This window comes from Neltuma alba, unplaced genomic scaffold (genome assembly GCF_004799145.2).
Source record: "Neltuma alba isolate B1F8T4 unplaced genomic scaffold, ASM479914v2 tig00012148_pilon, whole genome shotgun sequence".
NCBI lineage: Eukaryota > Viridiplantae > Streptophyta > Magnoliopsida > Fabales > Fabaceae > Neltuma > Neltuma alba.
The window spans coordinates 649,005-664,048 of NW_021636697.1; the positions used below are offsets into that span (position 1 = coordinate 649,005).

The 15,044-nt window shown below is 36.0% G+C and overlaps 3 protein-coding genes across 4 annotated transcripts; 1 reads left to right on the forward strand and 2 right to left on the reverse strand.

The window, feature by feature from the left end:
- Nucleotides 1–253: 253 nt before the first annotated feature.
- Nucleotides 254–5,328, reverse strand: LOC114723683 (phosphatidylinositol/phosphatidylcholine transfer protein SFH3-like). Its single transcript, XM_028909909.1, has 15 exons — nt 5,246–5,328; nt 4,864–4,994; nt 4,214–4,466; nt 4,030–4,129; nt 3,669–3,935; nt 3,369–3,446; nt 2,988–3,089; nt 2,851–2,900; nt 2,556–2,655; nt 2,391–2,483; nt 2,206–2,286; nt 1,496–1,604; nt 806–1,164; nt 629–706; nt 254–330 (listed from the first exon to the last, which is right to left on the reverse strand). Exons 2-15 carry the CDS (start codon nt 4,913–4,915, stop codon nt 319–321), a joined length of 1,734 nt encoding a protein of 577 aa, XP_028765742.1. The 5' UTR covers nt 4,916–4,994; nt 5,246–5,328; the 3' UTR covers nt 254–318.
- Nucleotides 5,329–7,270: 1,942 nt separating this feature from the next.
- LOC114723633 (bifunctional dihydrofolate reductase-thymidylate synthase-like) lies at nt 7,271–11,845 on the forward strand. 2 transcript variants are annotated; one of them, XM_028909834.1, is made up of 11 exons: nt 7,271–8,204; nt 8,311–8,710; nt 8,783–8,827; nt 9,026–9,091; nt 9,256–9,317; nt 9,398–9,472; nt 9,554–9,719; nt 9,803–9,926; nt 10,492–10,598; nt 10,699–11,201; nt 11,765–11,845. In XM_028909834.1, exons 1-10 carry the CDS (start codon nt 7,633–7,635, stop codon nt 10,795–10,797), a joined length of 1,716 nt encoding a protein of 571 aa, XP_028765667.1. In that variant the 5' UTR covers nt 7,271–7,632; the 3' UTR covers nt 10,798–11,201; nt 11,765–11,845. The 2 variants fall into 2 exon arrangements, with proteins under 2 accessions (XP_028765667.1, XP_028765668.1); XM_028909835.1 differs by lacking the exons at nt 9,803–9,926; nt 10,492–10,598; nt 10,699–11,201; nt 11,765–11,845 and having other exon boundaries at nt 9,398–9,476; nt 9,554–9,608.
- Nucleotides 11,487–13,590, reverse strand: LOC114723634 (AAA-ATPase At3g50940-like). Its single transcript, XM_028909836.1, has 2 exons — nt 12,385–13,590; nt 11,487–12,107 (listed from the first exon to the last, which is right to left on the reverse strand). The coding sequence occupies exons 1-2, from the start codon at nt 13,417–13,419 to the stop codon at nt 11,724–11,726; spliced, it is 1,419 nt and encodes a 472-aa protein (XP_028765669.1). The 5' UTR covers nt 13,420–13,590; the 3' UTR covers nt 11,487–11,723.
- Between the last annotated feature and the right edge of the window lie 1,454 nt (nt 13,591–15,044).

The window sequence follows — 15,044 nt, forward strand, 5'->3', positions numbered from 1 at the left end:
TTTAATGTTTGTTCAATACTTACTTCGATCTTTAATTTACAAAACATATTCTTTTTCCCCCCCCACTATAATTACGTTGATATATCTATAATATATACATTTATTCACAAAATATATACACAAACATTTTCACGCTTTGATTTTTAATCAAGTAATGAAAATAGTAAACCAAAGAGCTGAAACTAAGGTTATTGATGGGTTAAAGGAAAAAGACACGGATGGGGCTGAAGACAAGTAAATAACAACCCGCCAACTTCGTAATTCAACCTTGGACTCAATCTCTGAGCTGTCACAGAAGGTAGCAACACAATTTTAACCCTACCAGCGGAACTGCAACACAAACCCAATAACTTGTGTAAGTGAGACCACTTTTTACTTGATTCTATTCAAGAGTGTATCCATTTTTTTAAAGCACTTGTCACCATATTTTTATTAATAAAACTATGACTATGATGGGAAGAATTCATGTTTGAAAATTGTTATTATGTGTGGATTAGCATTAACTGAATAAACCCTAACAGATTGGAGGTTCAAGATATTTATTTCAGAAGAAACACTGACGTATATGTATAACAATTTATGCGGAATCTGGGGGAATCGATCGATATCAAGAGTTTAGATGACTTACAAACTTCTTTTTCTTCTTTCTCTTCTTCTCAATGGAGGCTTGCAGCTCGTCGTGTCTAACAAGGGCTTCATCAAGAGCCTAAAGTGTCCAAAACGATATGAAAATTCTTTTATCATATTTTTGTCCATTAATAATGATGACATTCGAGTATGAAGGGAAACTAGCGAGTAGTAATACCTTTTTAGATGCAGCTAACTCTTGCTCAAGACTTTTGACTCTGTTTAGAGTAGCATTCAGAAGTTCTTCCTTCTCTTTTGGCATGGAAGGTTTTATGCTGAGAACACTCACCTTCTCTTCTAGTTTAGCTACGCGTTTAATCAGGGCCATGTGATCATTAATGGAAATGCCTGATGCTTCCATTCTTGTGCTCTCACAGTGTACTGAGCAGTCATAGAAGGCCACTTCAGTGAGTTTTCTCGGTATGTTCCTTGTGATTCGGATCATTGTTAAAACTCCCATCAGTAAGGCCATGATCCCACTCATAAATGAATTGTTGAGTACAACAGAAGTCTTGTAAGCATCATCAGGGAAAATATCTGCAGCCGTTGGAAGAGGAGGGGGGAAAAAAAAAAGAAATATAAATGTATGATAATGTGCCGAAGATGGGTAAATCGAGCTAATAACTTAGAGATATGCAGTGAGATCCAATTCTGATAGGGTTATATGTCCACCTAGATTTTGCATATGTCCAATTTTTGAAAGAAAGCACAAGTTTGACAAATAATATTAACTATATATTGATATAGAACATAAAAAAATACAGAGTCATCCTATACTATTCACAGATAGTGAATAACATGGTTCATCTTAAAGTCTATGCAAATGCACAGAACCTGTTATAGTTAACTATCAATTTGTAATAAATACCTTTAGAGATTGCAAGTTTATCATTTTGTACTGGTTTTACCCAAGCTGCATCCATTGGCTTGTCAACCCCGTGCACGTCATACCGATGGACACTGTATTGCTTCATGATCTGCAATTTATTGGTGGAAATACAATAGAAAAAGTTAATTGAGTACGCATAAAAAAGGAGAAGTCAATTTATGCTCATAAATATGTCTCGCATTTCATCAATGAAGCTTGTCCTCGTTTTTTAGGGCATGGATTAAAAGAAGGCAAACCTATAGACTGTATTCACAATGCATTTATCTTCACTATGCTCCCACTGCTCTTGTTCTATCATCAATTATAGCTTCTCAGGTTTACAGGTAGAGTGAACTACCATTACCAGATAACTAATCAGTTGCATGGAGCTGAATTGCTAATCTATTACTACCTTTGTTCCTTAATATAAGACATCATTTGACTTTTATTTTGGCCCTAAATATAAAACCCCAATCTACTTTATTTCTCATATTTATACATTTGTTTTTTCCCCAAAATAGTCTTTTTGGTAATGGTAGTTCTAACCAATATACTTGATTAGCAAAGATATTTTAAGAAAAACAACACCTATTTATAACAAATAACTAGTACATCCTTAAATAGGACCGGAAGTAGTACGTCCTTAAACTCTATTTCATTCAAGATATACCACGGAGCAACTTCAACAGAATGAACTCTGAGAAACTTACTCCTGGCGCTGGGGAGTGTTCGGCATTGTCAACCTCTGGCAATGGAAGCTCCATCGATCTTTTGTTGAAAGAATTGCATCCCTTAACATTGCAGACAACAAAAAAGAAATAATTAACACGTATTTCCAGAAAATACAGATATAGAGAAGCATAGTTTCAGAACAAAGTTGGTAGATAAAGACTACCGTTAGATATGGCTCGTCATCTCCACAGATTATCTTCTCAAGAATCCCTTCTAAGGGTCTCCTCCTGCATTTTCCCTCTTGATTTTGGACCCTCTAATTCATCAAAAGAAAAAACTTCAAATTTTTTCCTTCGCTAAAGAAATTGAGCAGACAAGACTAAATTACCCTCAAGATGTCCGGATCGTTCCACGGTCCTTTGTCAGAAAGCATGCAACCACCTTTATCCGCACAAGTACAAGTACCACCCAAGAACTCTGGAAGTTCGCTGGTAAATAAAATAGGAAAAGGTTTTATTTATAGCTGAAGGGTCATTCCTATGGCGATTCCATAATTAATCAGGTTGGCCAGGAAAATTTTATGTTACTTGGTTTAAACAATGGCACTGCAGGGCTTAATTAGACGGCCTAAATATCCATGGAGTAGAGATTGCATATTTCAACGAACAGGGAGCAAAAATTACCTGGCATCAATGATCTCTAGCAACTTGCCTTGGTATTTGTTACCTAGAACCTGTTCAGTAAACCGTCGATCTGTTAAATACCTCCCCACTTTGCAGAAATCAACAACTTTTCAAAATGAATATATTTACATCCTTACATGGATTTTTGCAGTTGTCTTGGGATCAAGGAATGACTTGATTGTGTTCCACAAGAGTCTAAATCCAGAACCAGCATTGATGATAAACATTCTGTTTAGTGTCTGTAAATATGGAAGTTCAAATATGGTAAATCAGAGGGATCCCATTTTAGCCAAAAAAAAACTCAAGTGGCCCTGGTCTACCAAAAATAGACAGATTAAGTCAATCATTAAAAGATAAGTAATCGTATTAGGCATCCTTACTGTGGGACTGCCTTAATCTGTATATCGTCGGTGCACTAGGTACCCAAAACTTTCTATTTTAGCCAGGAAGGAAATCACAATGGTTGATGTTTTAAAAAAAAAAAAAAAAATCTAGAACCTTTGTGGTTAAAGTAGTACCTCAGGATAGTTGTCACCATCAATCTTCTGAAGCCTCTGGATGAGTTCTCTTGCAGCTTTGTTGAAATTTTTAAGTCCCTGAAGAACCATGCCGGTAAGAACTTCTATGGAACTTTTTTAACATGTCAAATCCAACGATTGTAATTGATACATCTCCACAAGTTTTTATTGGAAATGGAAGATGCTTTATGAGTATTATGGGAATACCATTTTAAAGAGATTCTTTTGCTTTACTCAAAAAAAAAAAAAATCTTTGCGAAGAGGCTGAAGAACTAAACAGATGTAGATTTTCACACATACCACTCCTTGCACGTCCAAAATAGTTGTGCTCTGGTCAATGTGCTTCTTCGCAGCAACAGAACATGCAGGGAACTTAACAGCGAAGGTCCTCTCAAACTCTCTTACATGGTACTTTATGTAACGGTCCATAGTTGTTACTTGCATCAGCTTATTTGGATCCACCTGACCCAGTTTTTCAATGTATACAGGTCGTCCATCCTTGTCAACTCCGTGATGCCCTTGTGGGTAGTATTTCAAAACTTCATCTATTTCTGGGAATTCAAAATCCTAATCAAAACAAAGACATTAAGGTTAGACAAATCAACCAAAATTGTCATATGTAAACTGAAGAACACAAAACAAAAATGACGAATAATAGTACCTCCATAACAGTGTCAGCACCAAAATCCTTTCTCCACTGAAGCATATCTGCCCACATTTGCTTTGTTTTCTCAATATCGAATTTCCTTGCTCTCAAGAATCTGGATAATCACACAGTAAACTAATTGATCCAAGAAGTGAAGTTACTGATGGAGAAATTGTTACTTTGGCAGTTGGCTAGCTACCTCAACATCATATGATGATCATCATGTTTGGCAAGAAAAAGCTCGTCCAAGACAAGAGCTTGGCGAAAGGCATCAACTGCCTGCAACTCTTCTAAGTTAAGTTCATTCTCAAAACCAGCAGACATAACTCTGCTGTTCCTCCGACCTTTCCTTGTCAGGGAACGCCTGAACTTGGACGAGGCACTTAATGCCGCCTTCTTTATGGTTCCAAGCTTTTTCCTCCTTTCATCCTCAGCTTTATCCATTTCAATAACTGTGATTGTTTAAAAGGAAAAAAAACATTTACTCTCCCAAGTTTGAATTAGAAAATAGAATGAATGGAAGAAAGAAATTCACATTTTGAAGGCATCGTTCAACAAGCCGCTGTTTTTTCTGTTGACATTTCTAGGCCAATATCATCTCCAGGCATGCTTTATAAACAGCACATTAAGATTCATATCACATAGAACACCTCAACTATCTTCATTCCTTTTCATTTCACCATCATAGATAAGAGATTTTCCAAAACAGTCAGGATGCAATTTCACATTTTAGCATTTAGTTGACCCTTAATCAATAACCCTCATAAGGTACACAAGTCTTCCAAGAGCACATGCAGGAAAGGAGAAAAATTCTGTGCAAAAAGACGCCGAGGGAAATTATGCACTTACGCGTTTTAAGGGATCGATCAGTAGGTATGGGCATAGACATAGTCTCACACATGATTAACGAATCCAGCAAGCTTACTCCAATTGGAATTGACTCCTCAGATTTAACTATATGCCCAGAATTGAAGTTTCACCTTAAGCCAAGAAACGAAATGATAAAGTCAGACAAGACTTGACCAAATCTTTCAGCAATAAAGAAGCCAACCTTCATTTGGCATGCACAGAAAAAGAAAACGCAGAAACAACAGAGAAATAGGGAAAACTGGAAGATTATATGAAGCGCATGCAGCTAGAAATCGCTAAAAGGGTGTTTTTCTGAGCTCGTGAAGTTTTAAATGAATCATAATTTAGTCAAGAGAGGAGTGGTAAGAGACAATAGATATACCTTTATGACATGAATATAGGAGGAGATTCCAAAATAAAAAAGAGGAACGCATATATTTAAGATCTCAAAATTTCCCAACTCAAAAGGACCATGAAAAGAGGATAAAAAGGAACACCCCAGAATGGCTCTACTCGATTTAGTGCTTCTGAAATGCCAATTCTGTTTATTGATGCTGCTAAATTGACGTGGTCGTTTTGAGATGACCTATTTAACCATTTTTAAGATTCGGTTTCGCCACGACGTAACAGAAAGTGTTCAGCTTTAGCGATGTGCAAGCAGCTCCGCTCATATTCTTCAGCACGACGCCTAACTAACTAACGAACTCATCCATCCGGAAGTTCCAATACCGGCTCTCTAGCCTCCCAAAATATAATACTACCTCCGTCCTAATTATAAGAGCCAGTTGACTAATTTAAAGAGATTAAAGAAGTAAGTTGAGTTAATTATTTGTCCTAAATATGTGTTGTCTTTCCTAAAATATCCTTACTAATCAAGTGTATTAACTAGAACTATAATTATTAGAAGGATTATCTTGAAAAAAATTGAATAAATATGAGAGACAAAATGGATTGGGGTCTTATATTTAGGATCAAAATAAAAGTCAAACAGGGTTTTATATTAAGGACCGGAGGTAGTATATTTTAAATAATTTGATAGAGGTGCGGCATTTTTAAATAAATATTTTAAAATGTCATATAATTTTAAACTATGCATTATGAAAAAGAGTTTGACCAAGTGCTATAATATATCGGATAAATTATTTTCTGTTAAAAAAAAAAAACTTCTTTTGCAAATGTTAAATACACTAAGGTCCCTTCTGTACAAGGTAAATGGAGAGGAGCTGTTTCGCATGAGGAAAATGGAGAGGAGAAGGGGAGGAAAAATTTCAATAGGTTAATTTTAAAAAAAATTAAAGAAGTAGGGTTAGAAACTTTTAATTAATTTTCATTACTCTTTTATTTTATATCTTATTTTTATTAAAATTTTAAGATCATACTTCTCTTATTTCTTAAATCAAGCTTGTTAAAATTTTTCCTCCCTTAACTCTCTCTCTCTCCCCATTTCGCCTGTATCAAACATAGAGTAAAATTAGCTATTTTTCCCTGCAAGTTTTTTTTCTTCTTCTTCTTTTAAATTAACCCCGTTTTACTTTTGGAGGAGAAAATAGTTTATTTCTTCATATACCCAAAATCATACCCACAAATGTGGTTAAAAAAATAAAATCACACTCACGAAATCATATGGAAAAAAAAATGTCACGAACTCTGTTAACTACAGAGCTTTGAGAAACTTAACAACAGTCGCTTAAAAATTTTGCCAGGTGATAACTCGCAGACATAATTTTTTGAAATATCGCTGTTACTTCAAATATGCCTCTTAACCAGCCATTCGAATACACCATTGACAATGCTATACTTCCTTTAATTTACAATATAAATGGCTTTGTAAAATAATAACTTAGTTTAAAATACAAGTTAATTAGAGTGTAATTAATACTTATTTGTTAATTTTATTTTTATAATTAATATTTAAATATGATTCCTCGCATTTTTTTCCCCTCTCCACAGCCTCATTTATAGGTAGAGTTAGAAAAAAAATTGCAATTTGAAAGAGATTTAATGAGCTAAACTAACAATTCTTTTTTTTTTTTTTTGTTCGGTGAAGTTAATTAAAGTGACTTTCGAAGAGAGACCTTTAAAATTAAAAAATTGCATATAGGAACCCGTTTATAAAAATTATCGTCAAAACTCATACTATTATCATCAAATCCCAGACTAGTATTGTCATGGTCTCTATTAGTAATTTTTTTTATTTTCACAGTCTTTTTTTTACCATTTTTCCTAATATATATATTTGCAAAATTTAATTTATACTGAAAAGAAAGTCGTCGCATTTATGATTTATGCAAAAAAGGAGAACACCCCACCTCATGGCATCGTATCGTACGGACATTCATAGCCCGGTCTGCAATTGGCGGCACTGGGCGGTAACTATATCCACAGTGGTTTTGGCCTGGACATTTGTTCCTCTTTTTTCCTCGGGGGGAAATCTCCTTTTAAAAAAATCATTTTTTCTATCAAAGTGTGAAGTGTGAACTCTCAGACTGTAGCTTACGATTTATACCTCTCGCTCGCTACCCGCTTTTTCGATCAAATGCCCATTGGCTCCACTTCTCGTTAGCTCAATCTCAAAAATGATAATTTATTTTTGTGATTTTGGCTTTGGTATTATTGATTTGTTCCGAAAGGTAAATTTTTCCTGAAGGTTTGTGGCCCTTCTTCGCACACGGGTCTTGTGATTTTTTGTTGGGTAATGTATCTGACACCGCTGCTGCATTTTCGCGAATAGAGGCTGGTGCTTATTTACGATCCATTTGCACGCAAGTGATGTCATGTAATAGAGTTAATTTTATATTTTTTAAGTCGTGGTTTCAGGCTCCACTGCACTTCCAAAACAATTGGTTGTGCAGTCCCTGTCTACAGACATTGCCATCAAGTTTCTGCCGTTATGTAGGTTCTAATTCTAATATGGCCAGTGGTTCTTGTGTAATTCCCGATGGCAATGTCAATGTAAGTTCACCACTTAATTCACAGAGGACATACCAAGTGGTAGTGGCTGCGACCCTGGATATGGGCATTGGTAAGGATGGAAAATTACCCTGGAGATTACCCTGTGATCTCAAATTTTTCAAGGAGATCACTAAGGCCACATCTGATCCTGGGAAGAAGAACGCAGTTTTAATGGGTAGAAAAACATGGGAGAGTATCCCTCTTCAGAACCGACCTCTTCCCGGTCGTCTTAATGTTGTTCTTACTCGCTCGGGAAGATTTGATATGGTAAATACAGAGAATGTTGTTACCTGTGGAAGCATGTCTTCCGCTTTGGAACTATTAGCTGCTTCTCCTTACTCTCTATCAATTGAGAAAATATTTGTTATAGGAGGTGGCCAGATATTTAGGTATATCTTGTTTTTCCCCCTCAAAGTGACCTTTTCCCTCTCTCCTAACTCAAATCACATTTTTATTAAGCGTCTTTCTGTTGTAACTTATAATTTCCATTTACAGAGAGGCTCTTAATGCACCTAGTTGTGAAGCTATCCACATTACAGAAATTGAGACAAGTATTGAGTGCGACACTTTCATGCCTCCGATTGACTCCTCAGTTTTCCGGCCATGGTACTCATCTTTTCCTATGGTGGAGAACAACACTCGTTATTCTTTCACCACTTATGTGCGTGTGAGGAGTTCTGCAGCCAACCACCTTAATCGGAATGCTGATACTAATTCTGATTGTACATCAGATTCCACAAAAATTGGGGCCAATAAATTCTCTTTCCTTCCTAAAATGATTTTTGAGAGACACGAGGAGTACGTGTATCTTAGACTGATTCAAGAAATCATCTCTGAAGGAACTCGTAAGTATGATAGGACAGGGACTGGCATCTTATCGAAACCTGGTTGCCAGGTAATGTTCTATTCGTTTAGTAAGGGGTTTCTATCACATAAATGCTGACTTCTTATGTCTATGTTTCTACAGATGAGGTTCAATCTACGTAAAAGCTTTCCTCTTCTAACAACTAAGGCATGTATGCATTTTTATTTAAGATATCTTTTGTCCAAAATAATTTAATTGATTTTTTTTTTTTTCATTTTTTGCCTTTTTATGTGGATTTGTTTTAATTACTTTCTATGTTTATGCATCAGAGTTTTATTAGGGAAGACGAATGTTTACTTCACATGTTAATAAAAATTTGACATAATTTCTTCATTTTGTCCTCAGAAAGTATTTTGGCGAGGGGTTGTTGAAGAGCTTCTTTGGTTTATAAGTGGTTCAACAAATGCCAAGGTATTAAAAAGACCATAATATTACATGGTGCTGAACTAAACTATCAGCAAAAATCTGTGATTTGCCCTTGTTTTGCTTTTAAATTTTCAAATTCTCAAAGAATCTCTTGTTGGCTTTTAGTATATGAGGTTATGAACCCTTCTGAAAAGATGTTTTGTTGACAGGTGCTGCAGGAAAAAGGCATCTGCATATGGGATGGCAATGCATCCAAAGAATGCCTTGATAGGTTCGCAATTGACTAATACATACATCTTTCCTGTTTTCTTTTCTTTGCTGCGACTAACTGGATTGATGCTTATATTACAGTATTGGTTTGACAGAGAGGGAGGATGGTGATTTAGGACCTATATATGGGTTTCAGCGGAGGCACTTCGGTGCAAGGTAGGTGGGTTGTATATCCTCCTCTATTTTGTGTGGGACTTAAAGGACATCTCTGTTGTTTTACCATCTTAATATTTATAGTTATACTGGGATGCATTCTGACTACTCGGGGCAAGGATTTGATCAGCTTTTGGATGTTATTAACAAGATAAAGAATAATCCTGATGATCGGCGGATTATCCTCTCAGCATGGAATCCAGCCGATCTAAAATTGATGGCACTTCCACCCTGCCACATGTCTGCACAGGTTTGGGTCTCTTTGAAAGCTGTCACATTGCCTGCCACTTCCTTCCTCACACTTTTATAAGCTTCTTCTATATCTCTTTGCAGTTCTATGTAGCAAATGGGGAGTTATCCTGCCAAATGTATCAGCGATCTGCTGACATGGGCCTTGGCGTACCATTTAACATGGCATCTTATGCCCTCCTGACATGCATGATAGCTCATGTTTGTGGTATGACAAGCCTCTGCCCTTTCTTATGGTCTTTAATATGTCGGCAATTAAACTGAGTTTTTTTTTTTTGGGGGGGGGTGTTTTGTTAAGTGTTGTGTGTCATCTATCTGGTTGTAGATGACCATAGGCTAGTTGTAGGTGATGCTATCTTCACGTTTGATACCCTTCGAGGCTCCATTAGGCGTATGAACAGTGTGTGCGCTTTATGTTTTGGACTCGGCTCAAGTCTGATTTAGTACTGTCTGTTTAACTGGTGTTGGCACCGCAATTTTGGCTGTTAATTAGGGATCTTGAAGACGTTGATTTTGTATGTAAGTAATGAATTTTGATTCAATACGTGTGTATGCAAGGGAGTGTGACTGGTGTTTCTCAGTGGTCTTAGGCTATCATGTGAAATATAGTAAATTTTATATTTCTTAATTTTTGGTACAGAAATTTATATTACTTGTTATGGATATTGCTGTAGATAAGTACAGCCAGCCAAAAGAAAAACAAAGATTAGAAGAACATGGCATTTCTTATCTGATTAATCAATCCTTACACCATCACGTCTTGTTCTTGTCAGAACTTGTTCCGGGTGATTTCATCCATGTCATTGGGGATGCACACGTTTACTGCAGTTATGTGAGGTCTTTGCAGGAGCAGCTCCAGAACCAACCCAGACCTTTTCCAGTGCGTATAATAATTTCTTGGGATTGCATTTCGTTTATATATAAAGCAGTCAGCCACAGAAGTTGACCCATATTCTCATTGTTGACTAATTTGAATGCAGATTTTGAAGATAAAGTCATCAAAGAAGGATATAGATTCGTTTGTGGCTTCTGATTTTGATCTCATAGGTTATAATCCTCACCGGAACATAGAGAATTGAAAATGGCTGTGTAGAGACCTTCATCTGCCCCTTCTTCAAGCTATTCGGGAATTATAGGACCTTTTGAGTGGCAGGGTCCAGTGAGATGAGAAAGCTGCTTTGGGTGAGCTCTCATTAGTGAACGGAGACACAACTATTGCTTTCATTATCTGGGCCAGAAGAAAGAAACTTTCCTTTATTATCCAATTGGACTCCCAAATTTGCACTTTTTATTCAAATCCATCAATTTTCTCACGTTCCTTCGCAAGCAAATTCAATACCTGTCGTCATTCCATTGCTGCAACTGCACACTTTCCTTTCTCCAGAGATTAGAGAACCACTCACCAAAAGCTTTGGCACTCACACGCTCTTTAGATAGCCTTTGACAGGGACTGCACCTTCCTGTCAAACAAACTGACTCAGAGGTTAATGGTGAATTACCATGGATTGCGTTGGGAAATATTATATCGAATTAACCAAGTTTAAAATGTAATTAACCACTGTGCTCATGAAAAACAAATCCGATTTCTCCCCTGTTAAGAAATGACTTTTTTAAACATCTAATCAATATGAATGGTTTAAAATTTTCATTTATTGAAAAAAAAAGTATTTTTTTGAACAAAATTAAATTCTTCAAATTAATTGAATAATTAAATTTTACTTTTAAGTAACAGTTATTTTCATCTGGGTGCGACACACTGAGAATGGGAAAACACGAACGAATCCTCGTATTACCCTTTTCTTCGTTTGTTCATTACATTCTATTTATACATTGTGAAATGTCATGTTCACCTTCATTATTTTCGTGTAATTAACCAAAATACGCAAACTTTATCTGAAATCAGAATATCACATATCACGTGAGACTAACATTAAAAAAGTGTAGAGTCTTCATCTTCTTAAATTTTTCCTTCTTTTAGATCCTTCCGTTGCTTTGTGTGTAGTTCTCAGATGGGGGTGAGTAACTCTGGTTCATGGCTTTGCCCAGCCTTCTGTCTGAGCAGATCCAGGAGGCTTGTCAAGGCCAGTTCAGAGTCCTCGTTCTTCAGCAACTCCTCACCCACCTCCGCAGGAGTGACATTGGTGGTCTTCATCAGCCTTTCAACTTCAACAAAGAGAGGGTGCTCTGTAATCCCAAGGTAATTAGAAGCTAGCGTTCTGAACCCACATGGGCTACAATATGACATGTGGATGTGAACATCCATACGTCCAGGTCTCAACAGAGCAGGGTCTAGTCTGTCTCTGTGATTTGTTGTAAACACTATAATTCTTTCATCCCCACAGCTTGACCACAACCCATCTATGAAGTTCAACACTGCCGACAAAGTCACCTGTAAATGCAATCACCATGGGTTCTGAATCACACAACAGACTTGTTGGACTACTTCTAACGTGTACATACTATTTATATCCTTATAGATGGAGTCTAACATGTACATCTGTTAATTCTGTAAATGCCTCCTATAGTTTCTTTCTCCCCCCCCGGCTGTTCATTCTTTATTGAGACAATCAGCATTAGAAGTCCCAAGCAAAAACTAATAAATCGTTTTTCAGAAAGTGTCATCAGGCGCTCTTGAGAAACATTAGGTAAAAGAAAATGTAAAATACCTTTGGTTCTTGATCTTCATATGAGTAACCTGGAACTTTGGGCTTTTTGGCTTTTTTAAGCCTGTCTTGGAGATCAAGGGAACAGTCAATGTCCTCCACTACAAGTATGGACCGATTCCCAGTTGAAATCAACAACTTTCTCAACTCAGAATTACGCCTAATATCAGTGAGCTCTAAGTCATATATGTCAAAGTTGAGATAATTGGCCATTGCACCAATCAAGCTGGATTTCCCTGTTCCAGGAGGACCAAACAGCAAATATCCCCTTTTCCAAGCCTTCCCAACTTTCCTATAGAAATCTTTCCTCTGCAAAAACCTGTCAAGATCCTCCATGATCCCCTGCTTCGCCTCCAAATCCATAGCCAATGTGTCAAACGTTGCGGGATGATCAAGATTCACTGACTGCCACATTTCCGGACGCCTTCCAATATAGCGAACCCTCTCCCTTTTCAGAGTGAACAGCTTCAGTGTTTTTTTTTCTTCCTTCAGCTCCTTGGCTTGCTCCATAACATACGGCAAGTACTCGGATAAAACCATATTCTTGTACTTCATGTTGAAACGTAGCTCATAGTACCGAAGCTCAGATTTTTCAATCGAGGGATAATACTCCGATCTTGGGGCTTGGATGTACTTGGATGGGATATTTTTGGAAACCAATTTCCATCTGAGTTCAACCCCATTGAACTTCTCGATGATTTCTTGGTTCCTCTCCATCACCACGGAAATCTTGTTCTCCTTCTTGGGCATGGTGACCCTAAAACTTCTCGTGTTGGGATGAATCTGGGGTCTGAGATAGACCTCCAAGGCCTGGAAGAGGTGGTTATTGCCAAGGCCCTCGAATTCGTCGACGACAAGTACGAATTCAGAAGAGAACAAGGCAAAGAGTTTTCGCAATTTGAAGTAGATATAGTACTGAAGGTCGCGAGGTAGATACTCCCGAGCGAGTGAACGAAAGAGCATGGCGGAGGCCGCGACGGAGGCGGCGGTGGAGACAATGGTTTGGGTGGAAGGGAATTGGAAGGTCTTGACACTCATTGTAGACTGAAATTCGAGGGTCTTGGAGGGAATTGTTGAATGCGGAAGATGTTGGAACGCAAAGATAAAGAAATTGAAGACCAGTGGCTCAGTTTTTCGTCGCCGACATTGTCATTTTGTGAGACAGTTTCTGGGCTGACTTACTCGTTGAGTGTTGACTACGATGACGACGACGACAACCCTTCCATGCATGTGACGTCCTGACTCCAAGTTTCACTCGTTGCACAAGGGTATCAATATTATTTCCAATAAGATATATATTATTTTCTCTGAACTTATTTTAGTTTTAAATATAAAATCTCAATATGTTTTATCTCTCATATTTATATATATATTTTTAAGATAATCATTCTAATAATAGCAGTTCTAGTTAATAAACTTGATTAGTGAGGATATTTTAAAAAAGACAACACTGACAAATAACTAACTTAATTTATTTTTTTTAAATTATTCAAATTAATCAACTAATTCTTATATTTAAAACCAGAAGTAGTATATATTTTGCCAACTTGTAACTATTAGATATATAATACATCAATATCAATACTAAATACATAATTTTTTAAAAAAGTCATTATTGTTATTTAAAATCAATGTATATTAATGTAAAATTAGTATATTGATGTATTACTTATAAGTGACGCTAGTCATAAATTATAAATATTAATTTTTTTTATTTTTTAATATTTTCCTCGCAATGTATTGCATTTTATTTACTTTTTAAAAAAAACTATTTTACGTCCTTAAGTGAAATTCAAAATTTAAAATATATGTGTTTATAAAATATTTACAAATTTATAGTTATTATCTATGTATTATGGAGAAAGATGTTTGAATTTTTTTGGGTACAAAATAATTAAATTTCTTATGTGTTTGTTATTTTTTTTTTCAAGAAACAATAAAAGACGTAGATTCAACTATTTAAACCTTATACTGCTAATATACAATTTATAACTAAATTAAACGAGTATAATTCAAATTTTTTTAAGAACATGCTAGCAATTTCATCTTAAAATATGTATATGTTTTAACCTGATCTTAAGATGTTAAATTAAAACAAGGCAAGTGAAATAATGAGCAGCTATATATGACAAACGGACGTGCTTGTCGAGACAATTAAGAATTGAAAAAATATTTTAAGATCTGCCCAGAGAAAAAGGAGCGAAGCAATTACTTAGCAAATCAGTAAGTGGTCTAAAGAATCTGTGGGGGGAAAATGGAGAATCAAAGCGACTCTTCTTTATTAACCTTTTCTTTGGCCAGAAACTTTCAACATGTTAGGTCACCTGCCACCAATAAATTATGCACAGGTGATTTTCCCGTCAAGAAGCCGAAGCTTCATGGTAAAAGCTATATACTACTTCCTCCGATCCTTATAACTTTAATTTTTATTTTAATCTTAAATATAAGATTTCAATCCACTTTGTCACTCATATTTGTATATTTTTTTAAGGTAGTTTTTCTAATAATGATAGTTTTAGACAATGCATTTGATTAAAAATATTTTTAGAAAAGACAATATCTATTTATTACAAATAACTAACTTAATTTATTTTCTTATTTTCTTCAAATTAGTCAACTAATTCTTATAATTAAGATTGGAGGTAGTATGTAAGGCTGTGGAA

Excerpts from the sequence above, each read along its gene's own strand:
- LOC114723683 (XM_028909909.1), bottom strand. The coding sequence starts at position 4,915 with ATGTGTGAGACTATGTCTATGCCCATACCTACTGATCGATCCCTTAAA. Across the intron at positions 3,447-3,668 it reads TTTTGGACGTGCAAGGAGTG|GGACTTAAAAATTTCAACAA; the intron begins GTATGTGTGAAA and ends ATGGTTCTTCAG. Across the intron at positions 2,901-2,987 it reads AGACAACTGCAAAAATCCAT|GTTCTAGGTAACAAATACCA; the intron begins GTAAGGATGTAA and ends TTTACTGAACAG.
- LOC114723633 (XM_028909834.1), top strand. The coding sequence starts at position 7,633 with ATGTCATGTAATAGAGTTAATTTTATATTTTTTAAGTCGTGGTTTCAG. Across the intron at positions 8,205-8,310 it reads GGAGGTGGCCAGATATTTAG|AGAGGCTCTTAATGCACCTA; the intron begins GTATATCTTGTT and ends TTCCATTTACAG. Across the intron at positions 9,318-9,397 it reads TCCAAAGAATGCCTTGATAG|TATTGGTTTGACAGAGAGGG; the intron begins GTTCGCAATTGA and ends CTTATATTACAG.
- LOC114723634 (XM_028909836.1), bottom strand. The coding sequence starts at position 13,419 with ATGAGTGTCAAGACCTTCCAATTCCCTTCCACCCAAACCATTGTCTCC. Across the intron at positions 12,108-12,384 it reads ATGAAGATCAAGAACCAAAG|GTGACTTTGTCGGCAGTGTT; the intron begins GTATTTTACATT and ends TTGCATTTACAG.